Source organism: Parus major, chromosome 6 (genome assembly GCF_001522545.3).
Source record: "Parus major isolate Abel chromosome 6, Parus_major1.1, whole genome shotgun sequence".
NCBI lineage: Eukaryota > Metazoa > Chordata > Aves > Passeriformes > Paridae > Parus > Parus major.
The window spans coordinates 16,773,479-16,789,221 of NC_031775.1; the positions used below are offsets into that span (position 1 = coordinate 16,773,479).

Genomic DNA, 15,743 nt, shown 5'->3' on the forward strand with positions numbered 1-15,743 from the left:
TTAAATAATACTATGACTGACTTCTGTGGAGACCAGCATAAACGGCTCTGAAAAACTTCACTCTCAGGCTTGTCTTCAAGAGCAAATTGCTGTGAGAAATCTGAGGTGTAAATTATAAAACACATTAGCTGCTAAACATTAACTTCCCATGCGAATAAACAGAGTTTGTGTAAGTTGCTCTCTTTGGAAGGAATGTAATCAGCTGTAAATTCAAACTCCATCTCACTTTCTTGTGGCATAACTGCACAAGGTGTCTTTGATTGGGTTCCCACAAGAAAATGTGAAACCTGAACTTCAATTGATCCAATTTCCACCCAAATCTACCACAATACCATCCTTAACCACTTTTTCCTCCCTTTGTACCTGCACCACAGTAGAATCTAAATTTTCTTAAGGTTTGATATGTTGTAACAAATCTAAATTCTTCTGCACTTGAACATTTGATCCTGAACATGTTTCTAGTGTACACACATTTAGCTATTTGCAATTCACTTTTATAATCTACATTTATCAGCATCAGCTGCATTGCTCATAAACCCACATAATTTAAATTATTTAATCTGCCTCTATTATTTTCTATTACTGTCTGTTCTATATTTCTCTGTGTGCTATATCTGTGTGTGTGTGTGTATTTGCACAAGTACAGAACCTAACTGTGCTTGCTTAAATTATTAACAACCTGGTTTTTCTTACAAATGCTCAATTTTTTGCTTTTAATCACTTCCCTTGCTTTCTCCAATCCTTTCCTCTTTCACTACTGGCTTTATGGTGCATTTAGTGGAAGATGGTTATGTGTTATAATTTAAGGTACTTCACATTCAATTTCTCTTACATACTCATACACACACAGTAGATCATGATGTTTTATGAAATAGGTTGGACTTTGTGATTTATTTCTCCTGGTACTTTTATATTTGACTAAAATATTTCCAGTCTCTGAATGACAGTTATATCAGCTACATTTTCTGAATGTCAGAGGAAACAGCTTTATTTTATTACTTTTTTGACATGCTGTGCCCTAATTCTTATATAATTTTGGTGAGTTCCATAGTATAGGAATCATGATTCTTTCACATTCAGTAATTGAATCCCTTATTTTTCACACACTGACAAATATTGCTTGATCCCAGCATCTTGATTCTGATCTCAAAAATTTGCTCTGAACTGTTTATTATCTATAAACTCAAAGTCACTTTTTCTGTTGACTTTAATTCCTCTTAGGGAATCAGTAGTTGTAATAATTTTCCAAGTGTATCAATATCACCTCCCTGGACAAAAAACCTTCTGGGAGAAATTTAACCTTCTCTTAATATAAATGTTCCTTTTGCTTGAAATTGATAGATGCCATTAAGAATAAGTGGGACATGAATGTGAAAATATTTTAGCTAAGAAATGTCAAACTACAAATCTAAGATGAAAATTCAGCATTAAAAATGTGAAATAATATACACAATTTATAGTTTGTAGAAGAAATACTGTCCTCCCTCGAGAGGAAAATCTATTATTGCTTTAAAACAGAACTGGCATCAATAACCAGTAGCTTAAACTGTGTACTTGCACTAACTTTTTTAGTATGCTATAAACAGAAATAACTATTCCATATTTTATAGTTACAAATTAAATTTCAAATCCAGATTTATTTTCCCTTGTGAGCGCATATTTTAAGGTAAGAGGAATGAACACTCATAATCAGAATGCAGAAAAAAAAATCATTTATTGTCACAAAATTAAACATTATATTGCTTTAAATGGAATTACACATTTCTCACCAACTGGGCTTAGGGGAAATAGTATTATGATTGTATTGTCAAACCACTACATGTGGCAATGGCCAAACACTGAGATACTAAACCCTGAGAGCAGGAGGATGGATAGGTTGTGTAAGTAAATTGGAAATTTCACCAGATATCCTTTTTTCCTAACTAAATTTCATATTGATCTTTCTGAACTACTGTGTGAAAGTGAGGCTTTTTCAAAATATTAAAGTTCTTTTGAAGTGGTACAAGGTTTGGGCACATCATCAGCTGCAAAGAGGGAGGCTGCAGATGTCTGCTAGAGAATCTTTACACATGCTGGCATATGTTTCTTCCATGTTGCTCAGCTGGAAAATTGTTGTATCAGTGCCTGAACACAGCAACCTTCAGTGGAGTTCTCAGCCACCCTAAAATGCAAGAGAACCTCAGGTGTTCAAAACCTTTAAAAATTGCACCACAATTTATGCAGTGAATCAAGATTCTCTAGTCTCAGTTTTAGCACTATCCAACTCCATCTTCATTTTATTAAAGGAGTAAACTCCTGTTCTCCACGGTAAATGGCAGCAGAACATCGTTCTGATTTTATGTGGTTCTCAGTAGTCTGATTTCAAAGTGTTGGTTTGGTGCTTTACTTTCTGTTTTTATCTATGAATCCCACTAGACTTGTAAATTAACTGATATTCACATGTTGACATTTGTTCTTCAAAATGTTTAAAGTAACTGCTAAGACACCAACGAAGGATGTTGCAAAAAAAATGCTAATAATATCCTGTTAGCACTGGAAAAGCCCCGAATGCATTCACAGCAGAAAAAATGGATTCAGAAGTAAAAGGCACAGCGAGATAATGATTTTCTTTAAAATTGCACCGTCCACAGGGACTGCTGAGGGTATTCATGGGGCAAAGAAACAAGGGTCAGAAGTGTATTTCATGTTTAAAACCACCACATACTAACACCTACGTCTTTGCTTTATATAACAGTGTTTTACTGGTAATAGAGAACAGCAAAAAGAGAAATGAGTACTGATCATCAACCTTTTTTTTTAATTTCCTGAGGAAAAAAGTAAGTAGACTACAACAGTATGGAATATGTGGATCATAAGCTAAGAAGTAAGAAGAAAATATTAATTGCATATTAATTGCATTAATTGCAATTCATAGTAAGAAGAAAAAATTAATTGTAGGTAGAACATGGATCTAGGATCACAAAATTGATCACCACCTCTGACAAAAAAAAATAAAGTTTTTTGCCAGTTTGGAACTAAAATAGCAAAATTTTATGCTTTAAGGGTTTTTCTCTTTTATTTGGGAAGAAAAGAGACTGAGAGAGAAAATGTAAGATAATGGAGGTACCTCTCTCCTCTATGCTGTGTTGAAGTATTGGTCCTTCGGGAAACATCCAGTTGTTGTGGCACTATGAGACCAATCTGCTGTCATACTGTCTGCTTGAGTAGCTGAAATCAGGGGATTTAGAGACAATTAAAGTACATTTGTTGTACAGCCTACCCAGTCTTAAGAGAATGGCTTTGAACATTCTAACTCTTTACTGCTCTAATTAATATGCAGTTAATTATGAGAATATGTCAGAGCCCTTCCCTACCTCTGCCTCTTTCTCTGCTATAGGTGTTCCTAGCACCTTATCAATTTTCTGAATACTGATTAGACCATTCAGATTTAAGCAGAAAATATGAAAAGGTCATTGTAAAATACCTAGGTGCAACTGATGTTTTCCAAATTGATACTACAGTTTCAAATAAAAAATTGCTACTAATAAATTTTATTATAATAAACATTGAACGCAGTATTGAATCTGAGAGCTACTCTTACCATGTTCTTATTTTGTCTCCAACCACATCTGTTGTAGCTCTTTATAGTTAGAGTTTCTAATGTGCCAAATCCTCACAATTTGTCACAAGTCTCACAAATCTGAAGTCTTTAAGTCCACATCCTGAATGTATGTGATGGCTCCTAAATATGATTTTACCTTAAAGACTTAGGTGAAAATTGACAGAGCTTAAAGGTGCCAAAAAACTGCTGTAGGCACTCTCAGCCATCAAAGGGCCTTTCTGAGAAGCTGTAAGTGATTTGAAGCGAAGCAGCACTAAAGGAATAGTGTGGAAGACTTGTTTGGGTGCAGCATGGCACTGAGCTGTGGGGCAGAAGCGATGCTGCGTGGTGAGGAGCATGTTCTGCTTGAATTAACCGTGCTGTGTAATGCAGGGCTGTAACAACAGAAAGCCTTTTTGTGAGGACACCTGAAACCTGTAGTAGATGCAAAGGACATTTTTGCACAGGGAAGTTGTCATAACAGTCTGGACTGGGCAGAAAAAGGAAAGAGAATTGCTTTGTTTTCCACTGAAGTGTAGGAGTTTTTGACATGTGTACCTACATCTTTGGTTGCACTACTGACATACCTGTGGGTTCAGGCTGTACATCAAAGTTTGAAAAATTTGGACTACATAGAAGCTTTCCTAAGTTCTGTCTTTCCTAACTAAAAATGGAAAAGATGGTCAGATAGGACCCTACTAAATCTCAGAAGCCCTGGAGAAAATCATTAGAATTGTGTGGTATTAGTTATCTGCTCTCAGACTCATAAGAGTAGTGAGTATCCTCTCACTGTATTTTAATGTGCTACTTTGGCAGTTGAAATGGGTTTGGTAAGGAGCAAGGATCTGATTTCTGATTTTCCATAACAGCCAGAAAATAATCTGCCTTTTACTTACTTCATGTTTGCAGCCTGTCATCTCAGCCTCCCAGCATCAGCCTGAGGAGCAGTGTGAGAGACACAGGAGTGTCGTACTGAGGGCTGTTTCACGTCTGGTATTCCAGTTTCCAGACATTTTCAAATGTTCCCTAAATTGCCTCCATTCCTGTAGCTCTACAGCTATCTGCTGGGCTGGATGTGCACGCAGATTGATGATGGATATGTGTTGTAGGCATTGAGCTTCTATTCAAGGGACATTTTATCAATTTGTTTCTTTTCTAATAGGTTTGCCTCTTCTGTATTGCAGTGTATTTGCCTTCTTTATTAGCAAGGATTTGTTTACCAGTGGCAGACAGAGTTTTGACTAACATTTATTTTATTAATATGTTTTTATATATTTTACTAATTTATTTATTAATCAGTGTTAAGAATTACTATGCAGTTACTTTCTGTGGTCTCTTCAAGTCGTACTTGTTTGTTTACTTTAAGAAAAGATGTACTATGAACTCCTTTCTATACAATTTTTGATTCTTTGATGCCCAAAGTCTCTCAGCATACCTAAATTCAGCGTAAATTTAATATGTTTCTTGGTTTTGTAACTCCCATTATTCTATCAAACATTCATACTCACACTGTTTTTCTCTGACCTTTATCTTGATCTTGTCTCTTATCAGGGCCTGAGCCAGTATTCAAAATTTCAAAATTAAATTTTCAATCTTAAGTCCGTCATTGATTTATTATTTCAGCTTCTTCATATCCTCTCACATCCCCTGTTCTATAATCACTCTTTGAAAAGAAATTCCTCCTGAGCTATTATTTTTTTTTAAATTTTGTTCAGTCATCCTTTACAAGGCCAAAAGATTTGAACTCTCATGGGGCTTTCAGCTGCTTTTTTTTTACTCTGGGTGAATTCCTTACTCGATTTCCATCTGTGCTTTACAGTGTAACCCTGAGCCAAGAAGTTGGATCCTTCTCTTACTGCTGGCACTTGACATTAGAAGGTCTCAGCCTGGTGGTTGTTGGATAGCAGGACTCATTACCAAGGGAAGGGTCAGTTTCTTTCATGCCTTGTATGATGGGGATAGACAACAGCTGGATGGGACCCAGTAGAGCAGCTCTTCTCAGACAGCATCAGAGCACTAATGCCACAGCCCTGGAGAAGTTATTCAGAAGGATGTAAACTAAGGCTAGGATTCTGACCTTGGCTCATCCACCTCATCTGAGATGTCTCACTGCTGGACAGATTTCAAGGTGGGGATAAAGAAACCTCCCTGCCTGCAAGACTTTTGTTTCCTGGCTGCTCCCCCTGGCTGTTCCCCACGTGTCACTCCTGGCTGGCTCAGGGTGATCCCCAAGCCACTGCCATGGTCTGATGAGCTTTTCCACACTGCTCCTCCCCTGCACTGGGCAGTGCTGAAAACAAAAGGTGTCCTGTTGGCAAGTGCTGCCCAGAAAAGCTCTCAGATCCCTTTTTGGAGTCCTTGCAGTAACTCCTTAAAACCAGCATGGGTTTATGGTGTTTTGGCTTTTGGTAGGGTTTTCAGTTTTGGTTAGGGTTTTTTGGCAGGGGTAGGATTTGATGGAAGGGTTTATGTATGTGATTTTTTGGTTTGTTTTTTTTTTTAACACCAGGAATCTGTGCTCTTTACAAAAGAATAAAAGGTTTTAGTGTCTGTTACTTGACATGGATATCCTGTAGGAATTCACTGGTTTGTACCACAGAGTTAACTCATCTCCCTTGAATGCTTTTCTTGCCATCTCTGACCCTCAGAGGAATTTTTTCCTTTAAAAGACAGGACTATCATAAATCCTCTGCATCAAATTCTAATTTTATTTCCTAAATATCTGTGAGTATTTAGGTGTTCTTTGTGACAATGAGTGTGGGAAAATTAATAATATTCAATTAATTATACCAGAGGTAGAGAGGTTGAAGTTTAACCTTTTTTCTGTACTGTAGAAATATACACAAAAGCTACTTATCAGCCATGCATCAATACATCTTGCCTCTTTATAATTACATGACTACTGCTTGTTTGTCTGAAGAAGTGGCACAGAATCTTTGTTACTTCAATTTATATTAATTCAGATGCTTAATTAACAATTAGAGGTGTAAGTTTAACTCAACAAAATGGTAATGTAATTCCATTTCAAATAAGCCAACGTGATAAGTAAAATTTGCCTTCTCATCTGTGCTAATCTGACCATTATCCACTCTTTGCATCTTAATAGGAACAGAATTTTTTATTTATGTCTATTTAGAAGCATCCTTAGAATGTACCTGGCTTTATGGACTAAACTTCTTAAAGATCTTTATGAAATTGCAATTCAGTGACTTTTATGTGGATGGTTTGAGTATGGTATGTTTCAAAGATTCCATAAAATATAAGTGTGTAGGTTTATTTAGCTCAGAAATTATTATTAGTGTGTTTATACTGTATATATTACTGTACTGCTACATATTTGCAGTCATATTAACATCAGGCAATTTTCTATCAGAAAAGGGAATTAGGAAATGTAATGCTAGCCTTAGGGAAGCAAACTTTTTTCAAAACTCCTATCTGCTAATATCACCTGCCAATGATTTAATGGTGTTTATAGTTTATGCTAACATTTCTTAGCTTTCCTCTTAATCCATTATAGTCTGTGTGCTTGGTAGAAGCCTGGAGCTGGTTTCTGTTACTTTGTAGCACCTACCTTTACTCACCAAATAGCTATTTCCTTCTTTTATTCCCTTTTTTTAAATTCCTGTAAGGTAGTAACTGTTGGCTGCTATAAAACTGCAATCTCATTGGAAAAGGCTCACACAAATAAATTCACTGCTGAGATTGCGACTTTAAAATGTTAATGTCTTTGTGTTTCTTTGTGCTAACATATATTATTGTATTGATGCTTAAAGAGAAACCTTTAAGCTTTTTCATTACCCAAAGAGGTGTTACAACAGCAAAGCAGCATTTCTGGACAGTCTGTGGGATCATGGGTTTTTAGGTACTACCTCATTTAAGAATTCTTAGTGCATCTCCTTAACAAAAATATGACCATAATTTGAGTAGAATGAAAGTGAAAAAAATTCTTGGGTATCTACAGCATTCTTTATCAGCAATAGGAACAGCTGCAATATTTATTTGACTTTGGGTCTGTGGTCTTTTTTGTACTTAGTCCCCTGCTCCTTGTAAGAAAAGAGATCACTGAGCTCAACTTGCAGCTCTGTTATAAAACTCCAGTGTCGTATTTTACTCTCTTACCCTTCTTTGCTTTCTCCAGCTGGCAGCAGACATTTTCCATGGTTACAGGTGGGAGATGTTCTTCATGTCCCACTCTGTATTTCTGGGAACTGACTGAGCTCTCCTACCTGAGTCTGATAAAGCCCAGTAATGTTATTTGGTTACTACTGGGAGCCCAGCATAGCATAAAAGTGAGGCAGGAAAGTTTTGTGCCCTATAAAGGGTTATGTCTCTGGGATAACTGTCCTTTCCCACATAGTCTTTAGTCTCACAGAATAGGTAATTTGGGATTCTTCTGAATCAAATCTCACTTCTAGGGCACAGCTCTAAAATTATTCAATTGCACCTGATTGATCTCATTCCAATATAAACCTAAATTGCTCTACTTGAAATAAAATTAAGACTCACAATTGTCTTCACACTTTTCCAAAATTTTTAACATTTTTCACTCTCTGAAATGTGCTCTCATTGTCTCCTGAACTCTGCCCAGGCATCTCACATGTGTGGATAGGAGTAGCTGAACAGTGTTTCCTTCCAATTCATATTAAAGAGGATACCTTTCTGTTCAACCACTGGACATGTGCCAAGTATTTTCAAATGTCCATTATTTCACAAGTTATATTATAATCAGAATTAAGGTATTATGCAGAGGACTTTTGATGATAGTATTACTTCTAATATTTAATGCTTACAATTAATAGTATTAGTCATTACATGATTGGATTTGAATACATTGATACTGCATTCTATTGAGCACTGTGTCCTATATGCACTGGATAATTCATTTGCCTGTTTTGAAAAAATGCATAAGCCATATTGAGAGCAGATTTGCATTCATTATGCTATGTAACTAATTCCAGTTTTACTGAAAGAAAATCACTGGCCTAATTTCAGATATTCCAAAACTTTTAGTATTATATTGTTGTTTAGAATTATTTATTACATAAGCCAGTTTGTATAGGGTTATTTTACATTGGTCTAACTGACATCACAGTGTGATCGTCTTTCAAAAAAAATTCTGAAACTGTTCACCTTATATGAGCTTTGGCTGTGAATGCAGTTGGTCTGAAATTCTTTTTTCATATTGTCAGTGTTAGAGATGTTCTTAATTATAGATATATAACTGAGCTGTTACAAGTTTGTGTGTCAGTAAACCTTAACATGTTTGCATTGCACTCTTCTCAGGGATTGATCTTTTTCCTGGGATGAGTTTGTATCTAATAGGAGTTAACTAGGAATGTAACAGGAATAAATCTTTAAAAATCAAGACAAAAACTGGTGTTTTGTTATACTTGCTCTGACCACCTCCTCTTGCTGCAGTTTTCAGTCACCAACACAAGTATTTCTGCACAAATGCCTTGGAACACGAAAATCCCAAGTTTGTACTTGATTATTATTATTTTTTATTTTTTTTTGTGAGGAACAAGTGGAAAGAAGCAGCTTTATCCCAAAAAAAACCCCCAAAACTTGAGTTTTATGCTGAAACATCGAAGAACCTCTTCGCTTTTCAGTTCAGCATGTAATCCAGCTATAAGTTATCATCAGGATTGTGAGAGGCTGCTATGGAATGACACAAAGTTGGAATTGGAAGGGGAATTGGATGGAGAATTAGAAGCCCTGGGGTTTTTATTCTTGGTTGGACTATAAACCTGCTCTGTGACCTTGAGCAGATCGGATTAACCTGACTTCCCAAAGCATTTGCACTCCTGAACTGGATCTATACATTGGTCAGTAGCAATTTCCTGCAAGGTGAGAATGGTGCCTTAATAAGGTGCAGGCAGTTCATTAACTCAGAGTGCTGCAGAATTCTCCAATGAAAAGCATTACAGGCAGTGTAATACAGGAAGTATTATTAGGAACTAATAACATTACAAATTAGTAATAATAATATCTTCAGATTTACCCTATGATTTTGTACTTTACCCCAATGCAAGATAAATCATAAGACACTTAGAAGTTTTTTCAGAGTAGAGTGCAGCAGTTAAGGGTCTTTAGTACATTTTTGTAATATTAAAATGATTTTTCAGCCAGCATAGCAGCTTCTCAAGTCTAGTCTAAGGTTTTAAAAAAATAAAACAAACAGCAGCCCAAGGTATTATTTACTTAATTAGTTCTTTCTGCAGCATGAATTTATTTCTGAACTACTTTTCTGCTTAATAAGTATCATGTCTGTTGATGTTCCTTATGTACTAAACAGCACCAACACTACCAAATAATGGGGAAAAATGGTAATAAGGCATTGTAATTCTGGTCATGTGTCATGGGGTTAGTTTCATAAGAATACTTTCAAATTCTTCATTGGTGCAGTGCACCAGTGTAAAATATATTGTTTTCATTATAAAAAGCAGTTAATATCTTCTAAAAATACAATTGCATAAAGGCATAAAAGCAACAACAAAAATTTATTCAAATAACATTCCAATTATATGATAAATCTTCTTTAAAACCTTTACATTTATGTAGCAATTATAACCTAACCACAGAATCTAACTTCTTAGAGCTTCACTGAAATCCATCAAATGTCTTAGGCCAAAGCTGAAATGTTGTTTTGATAGAATTGCTCCCAAAGGCAATTTTGATCTATTTAGGAGCCAGTTTTACAGTACATTTTGAATTTGATTTTTTCTGTAGTATTTCCTGAGTAAGGTTTTTTCTAGCAATGATTCTAAGAAATTTGTAAAACAACTAATTATTTTGAAAACTGGTTAAAATGGTTAATAATTATGTTGAATTATTTTTCAAACAATACTTCAGCCCACAGAATATGCAGAATCCTTTCTGCTTCTTGCTGTCTGACTATGTTTTACAGAGAACTGCTGATTTCAGATGGTAAATTAAGCAGACTCTCATTCACATCAGAAGTGAACCTGAGAATATTTTGGAAGACCAATCTTTCCTCGGTGATAAGTATGACTTTCTCATTCAGCTTACAGTCTTCTTTGGGTTTCAGTATTTGCACTTGATTCTTAGGTGATGAAACCAGAGAACTCAGTTAGTTAGGGATGAAATAATGCTAGTGTTTTGAGTTTTTTAAACAAAATAAAAAAGAGAATTTGAGAATTTTTTCACCTGTCACCAGGTCTAGGAAGAACACATCTCTGTCTATACTACTGCACAGTCCCAGTATCAAATACTTGCTTCTTTTTTACTCTGGTTTTAGTTTATTTCAGAGAAATTCCTGCTTTTTCCCCTCTTCTTTTCTATTTTTTCAATTTAAGCTATTAACCCAGTTAGTCTCAAGAAATATAAAAATAGTTTTCTTTCAAGTTAAATAAAATTACTTAACGTACCTGTCAAGAATCAGTTCATGAAACTGTTTCAAAATGGGATAGTTCCAGAATTTAAATCAGATAATGAACTGTATGTCTCCACCTTGGTATTTATAGGTAATCCCTTGCTTGGCAGACATTCAGGCTGGCCTTCCCTTAGTTCAAAGCACTTGTAATCTAATGTATATATGTGCAAGTGTATTTATAATGCATAATGTGTTGTATTATCATGAAAGAGGTAAACTGAGAAAAATGGGAAGATTTTTATGAAAAAAATTCCTCAGTCTTCCTGAAAGAAATTTAATTTAGCAATGAAGATGAATGGAATGCAAACTAACACTGGGATTTCAGAACAGGTTAAAAGAATGATTAACTCCTCCCTTGGCCCCTGCTCCCAAATCATGCTGCTGGCACCACAGGTCTGGAAAGATGCCATGCTGTCATGTGCTGCTACTTCTGAAACCATCTTATGCATAGCTGTGCCTTTCCTCAGATTGAACTGTTCAGGAACCTTGAGAATTGTGAAAAATTTGGCTTGAAATCATTAAAACAGAGTCCCTCCTTTGAAAGCTGGCTTTCCAGGAATCACCTGGGTTGTGACGCTTCAAATGCATCCTGAGGAGCTTTCCAAAACCAACATTAGCTGCCATTATTGTAAAATGCATTTTAATCCCTCAGCACCACTAAACAGCATGGTTACCATTTTCCAAACTTGCCATCCAAAGGAATAGTAACTATAAATGATTTTGGTATAAACATATCTGTTCTTCCCTCCTGTGATTGCCATAGAAATTCTTGCATTCTTTGCTCTAGGGAACTTCAAACAGAACTTCAGTGTGAAGTCCCTAGTAAAGAAATTGTGATCTTTAAAATGAAACATCCTTTCAAGTTTTTAAAGAACAGCATTCCTGTCTGTCATCACAAAGCCAATTTGTACTTAGGCTTTTCCAACATTTAGTAATTGCATACTCACTGTTCCTAGTTGAAACTGTGCTCTTTTTGAAGAAGCAGTTTCCCTTTAAGTCTTGCTTGGACATAACAGGGAATGTTCTCTGCAGATTTCCTCCCTAAAGGTCATCGTTTATTTTTTAAATGACAATTTTAGGGTTAATATTTGCTATATAACTGTGAGTTTAGTGCTCATTGAGTCTGACTGGGGTCATTCCCTAGACATCCAAGAAGCTGGAGAAGGTTTCAATAAAATTTAGAAAATAGATTTAATGAATCTGCTGCATTGCCTAGACTGTTATTATCAAAAATTTAAAATTTTCAAGCCTGTAAAGTAAAACTCAAAGTAAACAATTTTTAAATAGAAATATTGAATGTTCCTCAGTGCCATGACAAATGGGAATTGGCTGTATTTTCTAAGGTTGTTTCTAAGAGATGAAGTACTGTGACCAACACGTTCAGAAGAAGAAAGAAACAGTGAACACTGGAGAAGGAGCTAAGGTTGTAATTTTTGAGACTACTTTAAAACAAGAGCCATAATTCAAAACTATTCCAAAAATGGTTATTGTTTTTTAAACAGATGACCAGAAAGCACCTGGGTATCTCTTATACAGAGCTTTGGGGGAACTGCAGAATATTATCTTAAGATCTGATTTTACAAAGACTTTTCCAATACTTACATGACTGTGCATCACAATGCTTGGATAGTTGCAGAGAATCCATCCACCCTGCATTATTTATTTTTTCCCACACTGATCCAGCTTGGTCACTTTACTCTTGCTTTGGCACAGTCAGTTCTCTGCTCTAAAGGGCTCAGATACCAAAACTTTGCCTATATCTGTGTTTTGTTTTCTGTGTCTAAGTAAAGAGAATAGTTTTTGTATGATTCATAGCTCAGTAGAACCCAGATGGTGGCACCATTGTCCTGGTCTGTTATTTATAGAAGAATATACTAATCTAGCAGGGAATTTGAGGAAAGGTGTTGACATTCAAGTATTCTTTGGAATTATTGTTATTGTGTGGGGTACAGTATTTATAACAAGAGAAGTATGTGGTATATATGGAATTATATTAGGAAAATAAAAGCAAGCAACAAATGGTCAGGATTTAAAATCAAGTAAACAATTCTAATCTGCTTTGAGGAAATAAAAGTTGTTGAAAGGTTGGTACCCATCATTGGTCACTCATGGTAAGGAGAAAAAACCCCCACACATGGGACTTTTCTGTCCTTCTATAATGAAGTCAGCTTCATTTCAAACAAATAGCTTCCCTATTATTTTCCTATTGGGATCACAGATTAGCTTTGTGGATTAGCTAATTGTGAGTTGAATTTTTTAACTGATGATGAGCTTAGAAGCACTGACTTGTCTTACTTTATTTTGCAGATGCTTCAGAAGCTTGCTGTGTGCTTACCACAGGTTCTGCCAACCATCTCAAGAGGGGGCCCACCTATTCTTTCATTAATTGAGCAAAACATTATCTTGAAATAATTATTCCTCTCCACATGGCCTTCCTACTTGTGTCAGCTTATCTTCTGCTGACTCATGCTCGAGGTGCTCCTGTTGAGAATGGGGCACTGTTGGAAACACTGAAGTCACAAGTGGGATTATTCAGCAATAAAAGTGAACACTATTCAGCACAGGTGAGACCTCCTGGCACGAGCCGACAAATACCTCAGACAATCATCATAGGAGTTCGTAAAGGAGGGACCAGGGCTTTGCTGGAAATGTTGGATATTCACCCTAACATTGTGGTGGCAGCTACAGAAGTCCACTTCTTTGACTGGGATGAAAATTATGTGAAAGGAATAGACTGGTATAGAAATCTGATGCCATTTTCTTATGGAAATCAAATTACAATTGAGAAAACACCAGGCTATTTTACATCACCACAGGCTCCAGGAAGAATTCATGACATGAATAGCTCCATTAAACTGCTGCTCATTCTAAGAGATCCCACTGAGAGAGTTATATCTGACTATACCCAAGTATATTACAACAGAGTAGAAAGTCACAAGCCTGTTCAGCTCTTTGAAGATATTGTTATTAAGAATGGAGTGCTTAACACCAAATACAAAGCTATTCAGAGAAGTCTATATGATGTCCATATGGAAAAGTGGCTTAAGCATTTCAGTTTGGATCAGATTCACATAGTGGATGGCAATACTTTGATCAAGGACCCTCTTCCTGAGTTACAAAAAGTTGAAAGATTTCTAAATCTTCCTTCCAGAATTATGTCTTCTAATTTTTATTTTAACCAAACCAAGGGATTCTACTGCATCAGAAGTGATGGGAGGGAGAGATGTCTACATGAGTCCAAAGGGCGTCCTCATCCTCTTGTTAACAGCACTGTCTTAGAGCAATTGTATTCTTACTTCAGAGAGCACAATGCAAAATTTTACAGGATGGTTAATCATTCCTTTGACTGGCATTAACACATTTGGAGTCACTGCTTCCTAAAAAGGGCCTGAGACAAACTTTCAGACATATCTTTCTAAATTGTAAAGACTCATATTATGAGAATTAACATCCTGGTTACATGCTTCATTGGAATAACATCTGTTAACTCTTTGAAATGGTACTCTTTATGTTGGGAAAAATAAGATTTATGTATTTGTATGATTACTGGGAGTCATATTCTGATCTTCTTTCTCTCACATGCAAATACATTAACTTCAGCAGACTTAGCAAAGATGTATCTCTACAAGAGTTCTGCTTTTTTGGAAAAATACATCTAACTGTAAAAAATGTAAATATTGGAAATAGTATTATTCTAACTGTTCTGTATTTTTTGTTGTTATTATTTTTTATATTCCACATGATAGTGGTGTTGATTTATAGAACTTTTCATAAAGTAAGTTTAAACTGTATGTTAAAATAGGGGCACACATAGTAGCTCCAAGAAATAAATCATCATCTTTAATATGCTGAAGTACTTAATTAATAATAGAAGGAATCTATTTCACCTGTAATTTTGAATAGGTGATCTAGAAGCTACCTGTCTGTATAACATGAGTATTAAACCACTCTCTTACTGTCTTGGGTTTGCAAAAAAATTTTTGAAGTAAGAATATGAACTATTTGAAGAAGGTTAAAGTGAGAGTTCTGAATGTAAAGAAATTAAAATATCCCAGGAACACTGATACTCTATACACTAAAAAAAAAATCAATACCAAAAAATTATTAATAATTAATGAGCAACTGTACAAATACTTGATTGCATAAATTATGTCACTTTGCTCTTGAATGGAAAAGCTCTTAGTACTACCATATGAATTATGTTTGTACTCTGTAACTAGTTATTCTATTGTTCTCCTGATTTTGGTTTATATAACTCCATTGGCAAATTGCTCTTGTTAAAAAAAAAATATTCTTTTCTTGCCCCCTGAAGCATGGTGTAGTTTTATTTTGCCATTTCTGGTGCAGATCACGGGATAGTCCCAGCATTAAAGTAACCTCTTGTTGTGTGACACACACAGACACAGTGTTCAGCATGACATACTCACATTATAGGTAAGAACCACACCCATTTTTAGCCCTGCATCAGGATTTTATTTTCAGGGTTTTTTTTTTAACAGTATTCTGCTGATTTTTCTGCCTTTTCACATAAGCATTTTATTGCATATCAATACCAAAGAGGAAAATCAACTCTGAGCATCAAACGCAACTGGACCCTGGTGAGGGTCCTGCATCTGTGTCCTTCTACCTGTCACTGCTCAGCCTAAAGGAGTGTGTGTTCCTACCATGGGATTCTTCCACTTTCCATAACAGGTATGTATTGCAGGGCTAATCTTTAAGCTTTTAATACTTTATGAGTGGGCTACATAGACACATAGCAGTATTCTTCTG

At 35.7% G+C, this 15,743-nt stretch overlaps 1 protein-coding gene and 1 long non-coding RNA gene across 4 annotated transcripts in view; one reads left to right on the plus strand and one right to left on the minus strand.

Annotated features, from left to right (window-relative positions):
• LOC107206970 (heparan sulfate glucosamine 3-O-sulfotransferase 1-like) overlaps positions 1-14,933 on the plus strand; it is a 45,452-nt gene extending 30,519 nt beyond the window's left edge. The window contains exon 2 of the mRNA XM_015633511.3: positions 13,281-14,933. Coding sequence (XP_015488997.1) covers positions 13,400-14,329 — 930 coding nt within the window. The 5' untranslated portion in view covers positions 13,281-13,399 and the 3' untranslated portion in view covers positions 14,330-14,933. The remainder of the gene's footprint in view (positions 1-13,280) is intronic.
• The window catches only part of LOC107206971, a 43,194-nt gene continuing 29,146 nt past the window's right edge, over positions 1,696-15,743 (minus strand). For all 3 annotated transcript variants that reach the window (XR_001522573.1, XR_001522568.1, XR_001522570.1), the window contains 2 exons: positions 3,107-3,207; positions 1,696-2,161 (listed from right to left, as the gene is read on the minus strand). This is a non-coding gene — a long non-coding RNA (uncharacterized LOC107206971). The remainder of the gene's footprint in view (positions 2,162-3,106; positions 3,208-15,743) is intronic.